The sequence below is a fragment of the Ooceraea biroi genome, chromosome 3, assembly GCF_003672135.1.
Source record: "Ooceraea biroi isolate clonal line C1 chromosome 3, Obir_v5.4, whole genome shotgun sequence".
NCBI lineage: Eukaryota > Metazoa > Arthropoda > Insecta > Hymenoptera > Formicidae > Ooceraea > Ooceraea biroi.
Window position 1 is genome coordinate 15,975,494 of NC_039508.1, and position 20,178 is coordinate 15,995,671.

General features: G+C 38.2%; 2 protein-coding genes across 5 annotated transcripts in view; one reads left to right on the forward strand and one right to left on the reverse strand.

Moving 5' to 3' along the window:
* Positions 1–20,178, forward strand: part of LOC105277251 (potassium voltage-gated channel protein Shal) — a 153,969-nt gene that overhangs the window by 115,722 nt on the left and 18,069 nt on the right. Inside the window, exon 5 of one of the 4 annotated variants that reach the window (XM_026968504.1) lies at positions 8,173–8,278. The exons of 2 other annotated variants lie outside the window; for them this stretch is intronic. In XM_026968504.1, coding sequence (XP_026824305.1) covers positions 8,173–8,178 — 6 coding nt within the window. In that variant the 3' untranslated portion in view covers positions 8,179–8,278. Of the gene's footprint in view, positions 1–8,172; positions 8,279–20,178 lie in introns of those variants that run through there. One more of the 4 variants, XM_026968509.1, reaches the window with a different exon arrangement.
* LOC105286441 overlaps positions 8,539–20,178 on the reverse strand; it is a 38,264-nt gene continuing 26,624 nt past the window's right edge. Inside the window, exon 11 of the mRNA XM_026968503.1 lies at positions 8,539–8,787. Coding sequence (XP_026824304.1) covers positions 8,566–8,787 — 222 coding nt within the window. The 3' untranslated portion in view covers positions 8,539–8,565. The remainder of the gene's footprint in view (positions 8,788–20,178) is intronic.

Genomic DNA, 20,178 nt, shown 5'->3' on the forward strand with positions numbered 1-20,178 from the left:
TAATACTTTGCAATTGCCTAATAACTAAATTTGATCGGTCATAATATCTCAATATTAATTATTTATCATTGCAACGTGAATTTCGAAGCACGAGGCTCGAAGAGGATGACGGATATGACATAATTGACGGTTACAGACAGATTGTTCTATTGTCCGGGAGTACATTATAAAGCTGTTATAGCATCATAAACCTTTATGCATCGAAAATTTCATTTAAATTAATTAAAAAATCGTATTTTTAAATTTAATTATTGTAAGAAATCAATTACAGATTTTATTTTGTAATATCAATACAGAAATATATAGAGACGAAATATCTTAATGTTTTCAATTTCATTGATTTCAATTATTAAATATAATTAAGATATGTGTATAATTGTGCTTTTTATCTGTTTTTTTTATTTTGTTTGTTTTTATTCAATTAAAATATATACGTATGTATAGATAATTTATGTATATTTCACTTAAACTTAGTGCTTTCTTTATCGAAATGTATAATGCATTTTATGCATAATCGGCATTGATGCATGTAGCTTAAACACAACGCATGGAGTTAAAATTTTTTAACAACATTTACTGTAAATTGTATTATACATATTGCGTTTGACGTATATGTATCTTTTTTTGTTTTTCATTTGTAAAATACTTTTTTTAACATCACTACATTAAAATAATACAATTATTTTATGCAATTTCAACATGTGACATCCTTTTTGCTGCACTGTAACTATTGATAAACATATATTTTATGTTGGAGGAATTACCATCGCAAATTTGTCCTTATTACCTTGTAACGTCGTCACAGAACTTGATATTTGATATTTCCTTGATTATTTTGACAAATGTGTCAGAAATTTTACTACAGTTTTACTTTTAAACTATCAAGCTTTTGAGTAATCTCGAATAACTCCGGAGTTGTAAAATTCTTAAACTTTAAATCGCTTTGCGGTATCGTAACAATTTCCAAAAGCTCGACTTCGCTTTTATTACTCAATATCGAGTAATAGCTGGAAAAAGAGATTCCTCATAACATAATTAAGGACGTTTGTTTATTAATTTAACAATTGATATGCAGTGTCCGAAACAAACATGATAAGACTCGAATGCAATCGAACGCAATCGCGCAAATGATATAATTGATTTGGAAGGGTTATTTGATTCAAATGCGGCCGATTGCATTCGCGCTCTTGAGCCAGTTTTTCCTCACAATTCCCGTATACACTTTTCGAAATAACTTGTCAAATCGTGACAATTGATGTAGAAATGCGGAATATTTTATAGTATATAGCGCGAGTTCTCGCAAGAGCTTCCTTAAGCCTTCGAATCAGTTCGACCGATCAGTAACACGCAGACTAATATATACTGTGATACAACGGGAAGTCGAAATTCACACAACTCGTACGAAGACCCACGCACGCAACGCCCGTTTGGAAGAATTAATTATCGTGAAGAGTTACCTCATGACCGCGACACTATTTTGCCGACGAAATCGCTTGAAAGAGAAAAAATCGCAAAATCTGCCGTGAACCAGGAATCAATTGGACTTGATGCGTGCGACTAAAGTGCATGATATAAAACTTCTCATGCAGAAAAATTTCTTGTTGGACGAACATTTTGTACTTATACGCAATATTATGTTATACAATTTATAATTTATATTTAACAAAGACAGAAATTATTCAATGGAACAAGTGATATTACGACAGCGATAAGGATCTCGATGTCTGTAAAAGGAAACGTGTCGCGTCTTATTGTAAACTTCGTAATCAAGCGAAATGCAATATGAACTTGGTGCAGAGGCAAGAGACTAAGTTTGAGGTACACGGAAGTTTATCAACTCTCTCAAGCGGGATCGTCGCATCAGTCACATCGTCACAAAGTAACGTCGCGGTCACAAAGCGAGCCCTTTGCAGTAACGCATGCCCTCTCCGACGCATCGTCTACATACACTCACACACGCGCGCGCGTATCGCATGCATGCGTAATTATTGCATCGCCCTCGCATTGCTTTTTACAGTTAAGCAGTCACCCTCACGTTCGCACGAAGTACGGAAGTTGTGGCGACGATAATACAGCGAAGTTAATTACAACATTTAAAATGAAGAATCACTCAAACTAAAATTATGGAAAATCGGTTCTATAGATGAGTTTAAGAGATTAAGCTCTACCATATTGCTCGAATTAAAAAATATATCTGTTTCGCAAATTACGTTAATCACATCGATGATTATAAACGATCATATCGTTTACTCATCAAATTAATTATTTTAAGTACTTTTTATTGAATTGTTTTTGGGAAAAACGTGATACGATGAAATATGATATGATATTAGCAAAGCTACATGTTCTGCTATATTTATGAGATCTAGAGAAACAGCTTTCTAGCGAAACGGATATTATTATCGCAGACCGTCGAAATCATGATTCCTCGACGCGCGTGTATCTAACGCGCAATACGTTACGGAGAGTAATTAGGCCGCATGTAGTCCCGACTTTGGTGCCGGGTATTTGATAATCTGATTCAGCTGGACCGTGTGAGATGGCTGCAAATAGATACACGCGCAGGGCGCGCTTTAGCGTACATTAACGATGATTACACGCGCGTTCAATCCGAATGTTCATTGAAAAAAGGCAAGGAATTGCACGCGCGTGCGCGCGCGAAAGAGAGATTACTCCTCGCAAGATATCTGCAAAGAATCGCGAATGTAATGGAGCACGATTCATTTTGCATAAAATTACGAAGTGCACGAATTAAATGAAACGTGGAAAAGCGTTAACAAAAAAGTACTTATATGTATATCTCATACATGTATAAAGTACGATAAAATTTTGTGCATAATTAAATATGTAATAAAATGACTTTAGCATGTGCAAGATTCTCTTAGTACGAAAACTGTGTGTAAAATACATTTTCTTCTCGCAAATGATACCAAAGAGATGAAAGTTTCGCCCAACGTCCGTGCTTCGTGGCGGAAATTCGCATCTGTTGAATGCAGCAGTATTAAAGCTACCCCCGCCCTCTTAGCGAACAGTGCGTCAAAAGTACCTTGCCAGTGAGTAGTAATTGAGCGTAATGGTTCTTATCGGCTGATTCGTGCGTATTATAACTGACGATCTAGGATCGCCAGGGGCATTGTTTCTCGCGCGTAATTTATTTACATCCTGATGCAGCAAGCGCAACGTTCGAGCAGACGCAATCGAGTTCGCGAGTCACTCCCCCAAGTCGGGCGTACTTCTGAGGCACCCTGTGTGTCGATCAAGGTTGAACGCGGAATGTCCAAAGAATAATGATTTCGGTGCTGTCGAAAATTCGGGCCGAACACTCGTCGCGATTCCGAATGGATGAATAATTAATTATTAATTAAAATGTAGATGCGGTCAAATGCGCGGAATTAATTGATTTAATATTTCCACAGAATGTAATTAGTGGAAATACACTATTAAAATGCAATAAATTAATGTGGTCGTTAAATTAACGAAAGCATAATTCAGGTCGATGAAATATGCAATTTGCATATCTGCCAAATGTCACATTAAACTGCTCTGTCGAGCTCTCGCTCGTTAAATTCTTCATACGTCCATTATGCCCGTGCATGCCGTGTGTCAATTGGATCGATATATCTGCAATAATAATCGATAACTAAGATTCTTGAAGAGGCGCATCCCTTTTCAGCTGGAAAAGGGAATATTCTTCAACCTTGATCCACGCTTCTTGCGAGATCCTCGCGTTTGGTCCATGTCTCCGAGGTCGATCGAGAGTACATCAAGAGAATTGTCCCGCTCTTCGATCGATCGTCCTCGAAGAGCCCGTCTCGTCGCCGTTAAAACGATTCGCCACTCTCTCGCCACTTTCTAACTAATTAACATACATTATATGTCTGGCTACGTGCGTGTATGTATAACGTGACATTAACATCCGCTGTCCCTTTGAGCGACGTACCCGCGATTCAGAAATTTTATACATTATTGCTTTTCCACATCGCGCACGCACAATCCGCCTCGCGCTCTCACCTTCGTTCCTGATTATTTAACAATCGCTTCTATTAAATTATTATTACACAAACAACAAAATTCGTCTTTCGGTAAATTTTACAGTAATAATAAAATGATGATCATTATTCAAGAGTAACGGAAGAGAGAAGAACTTTAGCATCGTATCGATTCAACATCTGAGCGTACTTCCCTCTTCACTATGCATTTATTATGATAGAATAATCATATTTAAGTATAATTTAACGTAATGATTCAATGCATAAAATTTCATAATGCAATTAAACTATGGAACAATGAAACTATGGATATAAAAATATGAAAAAGAGTATAATGCAATATAATAGCGCGAATTATATTAGTGTAATATGAAATGATTCTTGCCAAATCGGAGTACAAGAGAACGCACTCTCTTCCCCCTTTGTTCACGTAGTTATTTTGTCATCTCATTACAATACGATCCCATAATTTATGTCACTTTTTACGCAATAATAACTCAGGAAAAAGCACGTGGAACGATTGACGCGCACAGAAGCACACTCTCATTTCGCACGCAGGACTCACATGCACACAAGGCGCGAGTGTAACTCGCACCTAGATCGACGTATGCCGCTTAATCAAATTACCGTATTACAACTTGTCGTGTTATTCGCACTTTACGTCCATGTACAAACAATATGGCGGTTAGCTGCTCAGGCTATCCGCCTTTATATATGTATCTCGCATTTCCTATATTTATATTCATATTTATATATATATATATATATATGTATATGCACTTACATATATATAACGTATATTTATAGAGTATATCGTATGCATAGAAGGGCTCTATTTATTTGCCGTATTGTTCCTGCCGCTACATTGTCTAGCGAGTTTTCATTAGTTAACTCCGAAACCCGGAGGGCCGCGGATTCGCCTGAAGCTTCCAGCGCAATTATAATCCTCGGAATCCCGTCCAACGGATTCTCGTCACATTATTCGGCTAGCAGGAGTCGTAAGGATAACAGAAGTCCTCGTAATAATCGTTTTATTCGCATTTCCATCAACGGCTGTTCGTATAATCCGTTTCTACTTTCAGGGATTTATTTCTCGCCCGTTTATCGATTGCAACTTTATTGCAACTTTCTGACACAATGGAATAGAAAGATAGGTGATTAATGAATGAATTGTCGCAATAGGATTAAAATTACCCAAAGAAAATAACAAATAGCTTACAAAAGTACGGAGAGAAAAATGTGATTTAAGATCATGTGGTGGTAAGATACAATCGACGATATTTCCGCGCGTTTGCTATAAATCTGAAATTATAAGTGGAAAAGAACGTATTTAAAAATAAAGAGGAATCCAAGTTAAAACTTACTATTTCTGGCGTTTTAGAGAATATTAAAAAGAAAATGTCAGAATTTAAATTGTGATGCAAATTTTATCATTAAATCTATATACATTAAGTATTGATCTATTTCGCATTTGCACCTTATACTCATAATAATAATCATAATAAATGTACGTTGAACGTATTTTTGGAACTTTATTAGATAGAATATATTTTTAACGCTTCCGTTACTGGAAACCAATCGATGCTTGAAACATTATCGAGATTCGATGGTAGGAAAATCAGATCGGCTCTTATGAAGCACTAAATCCGTTACATTAAAGTGCTTTTGAAAAAAAGACGATGGCACCGACGAGTCTGTCGCAGGAAGAGATAATTATCGGAATCCCGAGGGTTATTAATCGCTGGTATCGAGATTATGATCGAGCCAGCGGGAGGACTTCTCCGGCTGCTGAATAATTCCAGCTCGTGAATTTCTGAGTAATTTGTAAACGTCAAGCGTTTGGCCGCCGTTTACAAGTTTTCCGCCTCGTATCCCCTCTCGTCTTCCGGCCTGACAAATCGTCCGTTTATACAGGGTGCCTCCCACAGTCACGAACTATTGACACTGCGCGCCGTAATTATGGAGACGCGCCGCGACATTTCGCATTGATATGCGCTGCCCTTATCGGTTAATAAAATAATCAATCACACTAATACGATAGATAAAAAGGTAGCGGACTGTAAGAGAAGAGAGTATTTGCGAACAATTCACGCTGTTTGAGCTTTTGAAAAAATTTTTGCCACTCTTATAATTAAATGAGGAAGAAATTACGTCCGAAGTGTGATTAATGATACGCTGATTGCTATCGCATAATGAGTTGAAAACTCGGTTATCATACTTTTGACAGTTTTTTAGGAAACACGGATAAGAGTTACAGACTATATTAAAAAAATCTATATAACGATAATTGCGTTCTTTCTATCGACTTTTAAAATCATCTTTTATTAATGAATCAATTTCAAGTTTCTCGGAGCATCCTGAGAAACATTTAGAACAATAGCTTTAAATATCTAAAATTTAAAAATAATTAACGAAAAAAAGTAAAAAATTTGGGGACGATTTGTCAAGACCGCTGAGGGATACACATCGGCGCGACGAAACTTGCAAACGCACAGAACCCACGATCGACTTTCTCCCTCGATCGTATTTCCAGCCTACCTCTATTACACACCTTTTTCTGCTTATACATCCCTATCAACAATCTACATTTATCTACACACTCGAGCCTCTCGTGACGCGCCGCAGACGCATGTTTTGGGTTTAGGTTTCAACTTTAACAAACACCTAATGGTCCAGTACGGGAGGAGGTTTACGTTGCTTGGCCGTTAATTATACAGTAGATTAGTGCTTAGCCATTTATACAGACTGCCTCTCTCGCGCTACGCGATTTATTATACACGTGCCGTAAAATACTCTCCGAACAATCGCGAATTACGCTCACCGCTCTCCGATATCTGATCTCCTCGAGTTCTAATCCTTTGAAACTATGACTCCTGTTATATTTTCTCATGGATTTTTTTCACGTAATCCGTAATTGCATAATTAAAAAAAAATGTTTTCGATTAGTTCAGTGAGATTGCTGCTTGACCGATCGCATCAAGAGAAGCTGCCTCGACGCGAGGTGTGGTTTCCATTCGAACTAACATCATAATATAATATCAACAATGCGATATATAACTGCGAAAAGTTTCAACATTTAGAAATAAAACATTTCGAGAGTAAATATATATATGTATATACAATACTTTCGTTCAACAATTTGCAACGAAACGATTTAATTTGTAGCTATCCGCGGATTCTGCGTCAATTGTCTGCCTTGTAACACGATTCTAAGTAACAATTCTAATATTTCTGCCAACCGAGATCAGGCACCGAGAAAATTTATTCTATATACATTATATATATGTATCATTTACATGTAGATGTCAGTTACTTTCTCTCTCTCTCTTTTTGTTGGAACTTAAGAATTTCGACTACTAGTTTCTAACGCACTCCACTTTTTTTATATATCATCAACCACTTCTCGCGCAAGTTGCTTGCCAGTAAATTATCGTGCAATCGAACGTCATCGATACGATTGTTAACGATCAATGTGCGATGCAGTTTACATCAAGTCAGCTGCTTTAACAATCGGTCAGCAGTCGATCGAGCAACAATCTCATCTACTTTTGATAGCAAATTATCGAGCGCGTGAAACAAAAACCACAACTGCCGATGATCTTCCCGTGATTTCGCACATTTGACAAACGTGCCTCGTGTTACTCTCGTTTCCGTGTCAAACTCGACCTCAAAGTGGCCGTCGATCGTCGGGGGTGTCATCGATCATTCGTTGCTAACCCTTTGAATATCAAACAGCGCGATAGAATCGTTCTCTACTGCGAAATATTGTTACGGTAACCATTGCTTTATATCCAAAGTGACAGAATTATTATTTCCATAGGATACTTTAGCATTCATATTAAACAGCTGTAAAACGTTGCAGTATCTAATGAATATTTTGTTGAAGTATTAACATTAATTCTCCGTTCAATACATATTCTGAAAATAAGTAAAATTCAATAAATCCGAAATTTAGATATTGGCAACTCTCGCGGCGCGATCTTGCAAGCGTGACATTTTTTAATGGCGCTCTGATTTTTCTGCAATTGTCATAAAAATTATATGGATAAACGGATAAAGTAAACCAGCGTTATACATTGAAAAGAAAATTTTTCAGAAATATTTACTTCTAGATGCAAATAAATTTGTCTATAACAATTAATACGCACGTTCGATTAATTGACGTTTTCATGGCATGTTACAGAAGTAAATCTGGAGCCGCGTGTTCCGGTGACGATCAGAGGATTACGAACAATGCTCGAGAACGCTCCGCGTCGAGGTGCGGTAATAAAAATACCATTAAACATCAATATACATTTAATAATATCTTCGGCGCGCGGTGAGCGATCTGCGATCAGCGGAAAGGTGGAGGGATCGCTGTGCGGATCCGCCGGTCGATCCCTGCGATCCGTGGATCCGCACGGCGATCGAGGAGAAGGCGGGAGCTCTTCTCTTCGTTGATCTATGCCTTTTAAGGCCACGAGTTCTCTCTCGTCCGGCTGGACTCCTCTGTTCTTGTTGGAGCAGTGATTATCCAAGCGATCTTCCGCGAGGGAGACGCTCGATACAGACTCCTCGTGGTGTTCTGATGTCCCTGTCACGAACCGAAGGGACAGATCGAGCCGAGAAGTCCGACAAAGACAAGCAGAACGACGAGGAACGCCGACGATGACCTGGAGATCGCCGCCTCATTGCTGTAGGGCATCTTGATTTCCACCTCGGCCATCTTGAAGATTGAGAGCAACGGATGCATGTGTACCTCGTGGTGCTTATTGTTGATCTTGTCGCTAAGGTCTTGCATCATCGACGCGCACTCCTTCTGTAAATTGAGCACTTTGGTCAACGCGTTAATAAGAGCATTTAGTTCGAAGCAATCTTAATTCAAAGCGAACTTTGCTTCGACGGAAATTCAAATTGGTGTTTAATTAGAAGATCTTTGAAACTAAATCTTTTGTATGTTTGCATGTTTATTATAATGATTATAGCTTGATTATCGACATAATTACGTGAATATAATTGTAATTATATATATATATGTAAATATTGTTATCGCATTTGAATTTAAATTTCTTAATAGACTGATACATAAAAACATTACAATGATATGAAAAGAATGTATCGAACTCGAAGAGAAGCTATCTTGATCAAAGAACCCGTAGAGGAAAGGAGCGACGACAGCTCTGATACATTTCGAATTGTTATAACATAACGATCGAAATAAATCTCCACGAAAGTATAATCTCCGTGAAAGTACGCGCGTTTTCCGCTCCACTATCAATAGTTGTTCCTCCAGAATACGAGTTTCCCTCGAATACGACTTAACGATGTCGAATGTAACCCCACCCTCTTCCTTCTCTACCACATTCCGGACCGAATTCGGCATCGATTTCCATTTTCAACCCTCTCCCGGCCACCCTTCACGCGCGGTCCTTGTTCCTCGTCCCCAAAATTACCCTCGGCTCGTTGAATCTTTAATTTCCGGCGTAGGAGCCCGCGAGGCTGGCAGCGATTTTTGGTGATATCTTTCTGGTGCGCCACGTGGCCCGACCAGATTTCTCGACGCCCGCGTTTCGCCCTCTCGTTTCACGGCGAGCGAGGTTTTCAATGAGATTAAATTCCGCGTGGAAGCTGGAATCTTGCGCGAATAACTTCGCCGTGACGAGCCAGCGTAGCTACCAGCGTGGAATGAAAGTTTCGGCGTATTCGACCGTGATACCTTTGGCGCTCGTAGAAAAAGGACGTAAATCGTCTAATTTGAGATACGTCTTCGATCGCAGTGCATCTAGTCTATATTGCAGATTTAAATATGTCGCGCGTTGCGTGCGTTAGCATGATGTATTCTGTGCTCTTAAAGTTGCAAAAAGACGTTTTATTAATATTTTAGTTTCATGTTTAGAGAAATTGTCATCTTTATAATTGCGACGATTGATCTATCTGAAATTCACGTAACTATTGCTTATATCTTCCTCGAGGAATATGTTTCATGGGACACTTGGTACGCGGCACACGCGACAGTAAAGATACCACGAAACAATGTTGCGGCGTATCCGTATATTCGGTAATTAACCGGCAACGCGCGAGAAACTCGGGACTACAATTAGCACCAGCCAATACGTAAAATGAATTATCGCACTGGGCTTTTGTCCGGCCGTGTTTGGGTTATTACCGCTTCGCGTAGTTCCATTCAATTAGCCTAAAAACTTAGCCAGATACATTCGGGATGTTTCACGCTTCCTTTTACCTCCGGGTTTTGCCCATTTTGCGATCAAGTATATAATTATGGAATTTCGATATTCGAAATAAAAGGTACGCTGCACAGGAAAACAGGAAAATAATATTTACACATTTTTAGGTGGCTTCAATTAAATCACCTAAGAATTATTGGAAGTTCTTTTATACAAATTCAAACTTTTGTAAGTTCTTTTGATCTCGCCATATTAAATGTTAAAATTCATCAAACGAACAAATGAATAAAAGCACCAATCTTTTATCTCGTGGATCTTACAATAAACAAAAATGAAAGATACTTTTTATTTTACTAATATGTAACTTTCTTCTTCTTGATATACTTATTGAGACTAATTAATCGTGGAGTTAATCAAAAACTGATGAGCTTATTATTTAGTAGGTTCGCGTTGCATAATCGTTGTATATTAAGTAGAATAGCTGAGTATGTGAAAATCGCCGGTCACTTATTTTATTCTTTTTATTATATCATCATAATTCTATTACGACGGAAAGTTGGTGAGGCTTTTAATTACTACGTGCCTTCGTGTGTGTGTGCTTTTCCTACTAGAATAATCCAGTTTTGAATGCAAATGTACGGCGTGGTTTCTTTTTTTTCATCAGGATTACCTGGCAGATTCGCAACAGTATTGTACGTTACGGATATGTAACTCCTACTTTTTTACCTTGCGGATTGCGCAGCTTATCTTCCGTCTTGCTTCAACATCAACCGACATGCGCTTAATTTTTTCCTGGATAATATTTTATTTAATCCAGCTTTGCCACGAAATAATGCAAGTATAATACGTAACAGTTTCTTCCGCGGAACTCTCGTTTGTGCTTCTTTAGTAAAATCAGTCCTTTAGTGGAGATAAAAAAACTTTAATAGAGACCTTAACGAAATTAAATAAAACCAAAGAGCTTTTAGAACTAAAATCAGACAGAGTTTCACAGACCTTTGTTCACGTTGAATTATCGTCAGTTATTAATTAGAGATACTTGTTAAAAAACATTTTGTGCTTTGCGGAATAATAATAATTATCATAATAATAATTCTGATGTTGATATTATATTTGTCTTCCAACGCACATTTTAATTAATACTCAATGGAAAGAGCATTAAATAACTAACAAGCAATTAGCAGATATTAAAATTTTTTAACAATCATCAGCTATCGTCATTATCAAAGCTCGATACAAATAAACTCAACTGTATAATAACTGCGTATTGCTCTTCTGAAATAATTAATTGCGATCGAAATTATCAATTCGATGACGAGCTGCCACGATTTCGTGCCGAACATAACGTACAGCTGTTTATGTCGGTTGTTTAACGTTATGCTTTAATTAATACCGAGCTGTGCCACATGACGAAACTCACGGGCAGAGCTCGATGGTTGTTCTAATTTACGCCCTCTTGTATTATGCGGTACGTGCCTCTCTTACTGTATTAATCCGGGGTTAGAAGCACATTCGCGTTATGTTGCGTTCCGCTGAAATAATTTCGGTTTATAGGTAGACACGCGCTAATACATTTATTCGAAAATTTCCAAATGCATGGACGAGTGTGTACAAGGAAAGCTAATAAACCATCTACATGAATACCTAATTTTAGAAAGTACAGATATCCTTCTACGAATAACGTCGACCTCATCCACAAAGGATCATGTAGCGCAAGCGATTCTAAGCGGCTTAGGAGACGGAAACGATCAAGGCCGTGCTCAATGATCGTGTACGAACGTAATTTTTGGCAAATCATTATTAAAGCGATTTCGAGAAGGTTGAGTGTAATGACAAATCTGGAAGATTAATCTCGTGGTGATGTGAGCTCAGAGATCTGCGACGTGATAAAGTTTAATTAGATACATGAATGTATTCCAATTTCTTCGCCAATGTGTAAGTTAGATATACAATAATAATTATTCGACCATTAATTGGCAAGCTCAATTTATTAATCAAATTGTGACGTTTCGACCAAGGTTTCTGGTCCTCTTCAGACAAAGATAATGATATTACATCAAAAATTCCTTCACAATAACATTAGAACTATGAAATATTGTGGACGCAATAATCATGATTTCAAACTGAAATGAACAACGTATTAAATATGCTGTTATCAATTACATCATAAATTATACAAATAATTCTACTCACATGTTTGCACGTCAATAATTAAAAATAAGTATATATAATATAATAAATCAACACACTGTTAATTTAACACATATGTGAGAATCAAAGTAGAAGTGACAAAAATCCATTCGATCATCATGAGACGAAATCATACGTGATACTGATGTACAAGTAAAGGGAAAACATATTTTTCACGCAAGTCTAATAACACTATCGTAAACACCTGGAAAATTGTCGGTGTCCTTCTGTAAGTTAACTGGATTGCTTTATTACGTCACAATTTGATTAATAAATTGAGCTTGCCAATTAATGGTCAAATAATTATTATTGTATATCTAGATACATGAACTAGTGCATTGGATCGATCAAGTAGATTGACTGTTCAAATTGGATTTGTATTGCTTCTACTACAGTTTAAGTCATTATTACACAAATTGTCGAATAATGTACAAATTATTATATTATTATATTATGAATATTATTGTGCATACAAATGATTGTATCAATATCTTGCGTATTAAAAATATTATATGATAATAATTACAAAAATAATTTATATTAATTAAGTACTTAATTTTAAAGAATAAAATTCAGAATTTTTATTCACTTCAGTAGTAAAGTTCAGATATAGTCAGACTTCTTCCAAAGCCTTGGACGCAAGATTCGCCCTTATCTCTGCAGGAAATTGTTCAGTAGCCCCAAAGAAATGTTACGAGCTAAACTGCAGTGGCATTAAGCGAGCATGATAGTGCTATTCCGTACGAAGGACGATCTCAATTCGCGATCACCAGAACTAATGGTTCTCCTTACAACCGGCGTCGTCATGGGATCGGCCATTTATCCCCGCGCGAGTGAAGACAGGTGCAAGACGCGGTGCAGTGCGCTTGCAGGTGCAACTGTGCAGCTGACGATGGGGCAGGTACTATTATCTCTTCCGTCAGGACAAATCCCTTATTAATGGTCGACTAATTGGATTTCTGGATGGAGGAGTGATTACGTCAAAGTGCGGCCTCGTGTATGTTGACAGAACAGAGAGGAAGAGGCACAATGTGTACAGCGTGTTCCAAATTTCTCGCATTTCCTTTTGTCTCCTCCTTGAATTTTTAATTAATTGTCAGCAGATAAAATTGTCTTAATAAACAATTGTTAAACGTAATTAGTTACAAATATGTAGATATTTTATGATATTACGGATTTGAGTTCTATTTAAGATAAATAGAAAAAATGATACCTTATATTTTTTTATTCTTATTTAAAATAAACTATATTTTAACATACATTCTTGGCTCTCTGAAAATTTATTACGTAAATATTTAAAACTAAGAATTGTTGATAATTTAAAAGATCTAGAGTTAAAGTATTACTTTAAGTCTGAATATTGCGGAAGAACTCATGTGACGTTCAGATAAAGTTTTGCTGGCTTGCATACAGTCGATGTATGTATTGTACTATGCTATATACGAGGTTTGACTCCTGAGGCACTCTGTATAGGAGTCAGTGAGGTAATAGGAGGAAGATTTATCCTACAACGGCGATCTCTCCATTAGCCCTTGCATCTCACTCAATATCCTCCCTTTCAATCGGGCAAATACACCTGATATCGGGCAACGATTGTTCCTGTCGTCGCTCGTCGAAGACAACTCGTAATTACGGCTCGAAGCGATGAGACAATGCTGCCAATGTATAATAGAGCGGATACAGAATTCATGCGTGAATGATGCGATGATGCTGTAGCTGTAATAGTACAGGAGGATCAAGGATGGAATAATTACAGCAGTCTGTAAGGATTAATTCTGTGGGAAGATTTGCCTTTCCGCGATTTGTTTCATATGTAGCAACATGAATAATTTATAGATACAATTCTTTCAAATATTTCTTTAAAGTCTATTTTTTCAGATTATTTGGATTATTTGGATTAAAAGAATTTATTAGCGTAGTAGAATTTCGTGGCAAGAGAATTTTTTGGCACTAAAAGCAACGATACTGATCATGTGGCGCGTCGCATTTCGTGCCTCAGAATTTTTTACCGTCGAGTCGCCATCATGAGGACGAGAAGCAGGTACAAGGGGAGGAGGAGGAAAATTGCCGTCGCGAGGCAGCCGACAATAAAATTTCGTCGTTAAAGAATCCGGGCGCGCTTTCGCGTGGCCACTTAATCAATAACGACGTCGAGGAGCCTGCTCGACGTTGCTCGTTAGGACGTAAGGGGTAAGAAGCGTAAAAAAAGGACGAGGAGCGGCGCGGGTGAAAACCGCCAGGATAAGGATAGAAGTAAAGGGTAAGAGTCACCGATGAGGGTAGAAGAGAAAGAAAAAAAAAGAAACTCTCGAAGAGAAGGAGTAACGACATGCAACGCACACCGGCCTTGTAACACGTAAAGGTTTGCGGAAAGCGGGCTCGTCACGCAATGCAAATGAGCATAACGCTCGCGGAAAGCGATAGCGAGCTCTCCCTTCGGCAGGCAAGGTTGCGGAGCCCTTTAACTTTAAAAATATCAAGTTTTCTCTTGGTTACGCGCGCGTAGGGGAGAGTTACGAGACAAAGACAGTTTGCGACAGTGAACTTTACGGTTCAACGTGGTACCATTTCACGTTTATAGATGTACTTAAGGATTATTGCTTACTACTGTTATTAATCCCTGGATTATCACGCGCGAGCACGAGCGAGACGATGAGATTTACTGAGATCATAGAAGTAACTTTTGTCTTTACTTCGCGTAATTTCATTTATTCTCTATTGTGAGAATCTACTCTTTACGATGCCGTTAACTGTTTTCTCTTAGATTTCTTTGTGATTCTGTATCTTTTGCGTGTACATCGGGTTCCGCGAGATTCTCGATCCAGGAACATATATTCTATCCTGCTTCACTCTACGTTTAATACCATTTTGTTGAAAAACCGTCGGCGTCGCGTTGAGAAGCTCGTCCCCTTTTTCTTGCCGGAGGTAGCATCGTTAACGGAAACCCCGTTCATATTTCATCCTCGGTGTATGTCATCGAAGCGAGCGAGTCCTCGACTATCCAACGTCTCACCATTTTTCCGCGTCTGTCCTTGTTGGAGGGTGCAAATCTTGACCTTGGCATGGGTCGGTTAAGTCTTCGGCATCTCTTCTTTGTGCCATCTCTCTTCCCCTCTTTCTTCTGTGAAAGCGATTTTAGCTCGTTCGAGTAATCGCCAGATTTGGCGGATCTTAAATCTCGCGCGTCGACGCTAATCGCCGTCCCGTTTAAAAGCCCTTTCCGTCCGCCCTTCAAGAAGCTAAAACGGTTATAAGGGGTAAGAGGATTTGCTGTGGCTTGTAAGTGGTCGAATTGCCGACAACTCCTCGTAGCCTCCTCGCAATTTTTCTGGCAATTCGCGCGGACACAAATACAAAAAGTTGTTTTCCTCTTGACTTCAGAGTACTTACGATCAATACAGGTAATTTTGTGCCACACTTATAGCTGCTTTTTGCTCTGCGTTTTTTGTCCCTTTCAATTCTGTACACGTATTGTTATAAATTGCTAAGGTACATAAAGAATCTCTGCACTCCATTTAATTGTTTCCATATATTTTAAATTTCGACAAACGGAAGTTCCGCGGCTATTGCTTTCGTCAAAATATAAATAAATCGCTGATAATCGATAGAGTAGACACAAATATTGTTTCAAAACATCGTCTAACATTTTAAATATGTAGGACGTTCTGATTCATTGCATTTTATTGATGAATTCTTCATCAAATTATTGTTAAAGGTAAAATAGATTTCGATTAATTTTTATAAAACGATAAAATAGAATGCAATGTAAATAAAAATCGTTTCTTTAGCTATGAACTAATCAGATTAAATTCATGCTGTCATATTAACTGATATACGCGCAATTAACACGTTAGGTATGAGTCACATATGACTTATTCGACTTCGTGTATATTCATAAAGTACATGGAATTCATCCATCCATCTAATACTATTAGAGATCGTTAAAACATCTAGAGGCTCTCAAATAATAAATAACAAAGGTGCTTCTGCATAAACAAGTTCATGAAATAGCATTTTAGACAAGATTCACTTATTTAATCCGGCCGTGCAAAATCATTGTTTAAACAAACTATCGTAGTCACCGTAAGGGTCTGCAGTACATTAATGATAATGGTCAGATAGTGGGAGATTATATAGCGCAAAACTCTGCGCGTAACGTTCAATTACGGACTATACGCCACATGCTGTGCCGAGGAACCACGTGCATCTTGCATAAAGCTGCATAATGAGCGTTATCGGCTTTACCATGTTTCGACCGAAGAAAGCGTCTGTGAGTAAGAGGATTTGCGGGGAAGCGCGGCCGAACGATCAAGATCGTTATAAAGTTACATCACCATATTACAAATACCGTTTTGTAATTGTTTTTACATACGATAAAATATCAGGCGCGTTGTTGAGATTTCAAAAATTCTTTGGTTTTGATATTATCACACGCGTATCATTATCACGTTACATATTTTAAGAAATGTCGCGTCAAATCAGTCAAGGTGCCCAAGGTATATTATTTTTTATATTTTAGCACATGGTTCGTGAACACGCGAGCAACGCCCGTGCAGAGGAACAAAAGAAATCGTGTCAGCAAATTACTCCGCGTCCGCGGGATCTTGCTTCAATTTACTGTTTGAAAAGGTATCCCGTGCATAATGGAACTGCAGCCGAAATCGCGTTAATCCGAAAAAACAATTGGCACGAGAGTGGCTGGTATCGTTGCGAGCGGCAGATAGGTAGGTACGTGCGAATGCAACGCGGCGATAGCTTGCGCGAAAACTTTCAAAGTAAACGAAACGAACCGACTATAGTCGGCGTGTAAAAAGGTTGTAACGCGGTAGTAAATTCTCTTAAAGGAGCAAAAAGGGAAACGACCGCATGACAGGGCCGTCTTCGTTTCAATGCTCGCCGAATGCATCACATAGATATGATCTCTGGGTCACAATTTGTCGCTAATCTTTTCCTCACATTACGGTTAATTATGGTGATTATATTGCTGCATACTTTACATGTACCATTTAGTAAAAATGAAAAAAAGAATTAAACAGAACAGATTAAATTATAATAAAATAATTTATAATAATTTATATTCTCTTCATACTGTTTCTATATCATTGATATTTTTGTCTTCAATACATTGATATGAAGAATGATTCTATATTTATATATAATATATTCATAACCGCTTTGCATGTGTTGCAAATGTATAATAAAATTTCTCTTCGGCGAAGTAAAATAATTGCATGTCGAGTTCAGGGATCCAAGACTCGCAAGAGCAGCCCTGCCAGTTGCAGCCCGCACGAGTTGCTTCCCTTTAAATCGGTGAAAATAAGGAGTTTGCGTGTTAAAGGGTCTTTCCCGTTGTTCCGCGTGTTCTTAAACTCTAAAGCCCTCAAGGCGTCGGCGCCCGTTGAACTGTTCTAAAAATGGAAGAGAAATTTTGTAGACTATGCGAGGATCGACGTGTTCAGGATGCAGGAAGTTACCTGGCATTTAACATTCACGAGTGAATATCGAGCGCAAAGCAAAACGAAGCAATTGATCCTGTAATGTCTGTTGTGATTTTCTCTTTACATAAAATTATTATTTTTAAAGCCTGAGGGAGTAGCGCTAAAAGCGCAAATGAAAATGATGGTATTTCGCGCCTTAAATTTAATTAATGAAATAACAGCAGACTCCACTTTAACAATGGCATAATTTCTTCTTCCTCTCTTCTCTTTGAGGCTTTCAAATTAAAGAACAAGAGCATGAGAATATGAAAATCTGTCTCTCTGTATAAAATAAATAACAGAAAAATTGTAAGAATTATAATAAAATAATAATGTAATAATCGTAATAAAAACAATTAATCAAATGATTACGAGAAAAGATAGGTACTTGAATAGGCATAAAAACTTGAATAGACATAAATTCTCAATCTTATCCTGATTAATCAGGAAACTTGAAAATTTTATATGAATCGCGGAAATTCTTACATTTTCTTTCTGGATTTGAATCACAGGATGTGTTAATATTCCGTTAGATTCAAGCATTAAAATGTGATTAAAATTGATGGGGGTCGAACATCAAAGAAGCGGTCTGCCTTTTTCTGATCTCTCAGATGATTTTAAAACGCCTGGAGCATCAACGCCGTGTTAAAAATGAAAGATCGTCCTTTTCTGACTTTCGCTTTGTAGTCGCGCCCGCGGCGCCCGCCGCTGTCTCGACGTCGAACTTTATACAGCAGGAAGATCTCGCGTGTATCAAGAGTCCTCCGTTGGAACGAAATTAGATTGAAAGTTCAGGCGAGGAGAATCCCCGAACGGTTTCCAGTTTTGCGGCAGAAGCGAAATCGCTATTACGGTATTACCTTTTTCCAATCGTTAATCGGATACATCGATTATCTCGATTATGTCGCGTCAACGATCAATAATCGAGAGATGTTCAAATGGAAATGGCCGAAGACGAGAGATGCTAAAAATTTCATCGGACGTAGCTTTCACGTGATAAACAAATCGATTTTATCAGAGTACTCAGACGCAGTGTACATAGCCATCTGATACTTGTCGCGAGCTATAAGACGAGAGAAATGACTCATGAAAGAGAGAAAAAGCTCTTCTTTCTCTCTCTCTCTCTCTCTCTCTCTCTCTCTCTCTCTTTCTTTCTCTTTGAGAGATCATCCGCACGCGTCAGCTCTCGAACAGCGTGACTGATAAAAAGCAACCTTCGCTTCATCTTGCTGTCGCCAAGCGGGCTGATAGACGCGGAGGAACCGCGTCGTTTGGTCGAAAGCGATCGTCGTGGCGCGTGAGCGGAATGCCCACGTGAACACGTAACGGGAATACGTGTCGCCGTGACGACAAGTCGTTTCTCTCCTCGTCAAATTGGCATCCCGCCGATACGTATACCTAAGGAACCATTATCAGGGACACGTTGTCTCCCGCAGTCTCGTCATTCTCCCTCGTTGTCGCGACGCCAAAGCCGATAACGGAATCTAGACGAACGTTCATGCGTGCCGCCGTATATGTTCAACCCTTTAATTGACGAAGAATTCTTTGATTGCTAAATTCGAGTTAACGAGAAAGTAAAAGAAAGATAAAAATGGAAAAGCAATAAAGAGAGGTTTGAAGTACGATATGTGCTTTATGTATGACCGTTTTCTTTCAACTGGACGAATTTGTTAATGTCGCTTTAATCGTTACGAAGATCGCGACATCGTTACAATCGCTATGCAGTGCGTCTCCGCTATCACACAGAAATCCGAGAAAGGCACTCAGCGTTGGGTAGTTTGATGCTCCCATGCATTTTCGATGAAGTCCGCAAGAAGTCTTGGGACTTCGTTCGCCCTCTCTATCCGCTTCTGTAATAAAATTTGGATCGATCTCTTTATGACAGATGGAACGACGCTGTCTCCTCTAAATTATAAATCAGAATTTTAGATACAACCGGTTGCGCTGCCCGTGCGATTGAAACATTCACTATTCCGCAGGTGACGTCACGAACCGAAAATTTTAACATGCGTGTGCCATTATAGAGATATACAAATGGTACTCCATACTCTCGAAAATGACAAAATAATAACAGCAACTTGTTCTCTTCTACATGAATGCTACAAGATTTCAGAGCATCAATAAGTTTGCGGTATTTTTAATTCTTGAAATTAATAATAAATAGGATATATAATTTTAATTATACTCCACATCATTTTTCTTATTACTTAATTATTTCATAAAAGCAGAATACAAATTTTAGACACATTTTAGATTTAAATTCAATTTTTCTAGATCGCTTTTGTCTATTGTTCGCAAATGCTGTAACGATGCCAAAAGTTAAAAATAAATAGAGGTCAAAAATAAGTGCCATCCGGT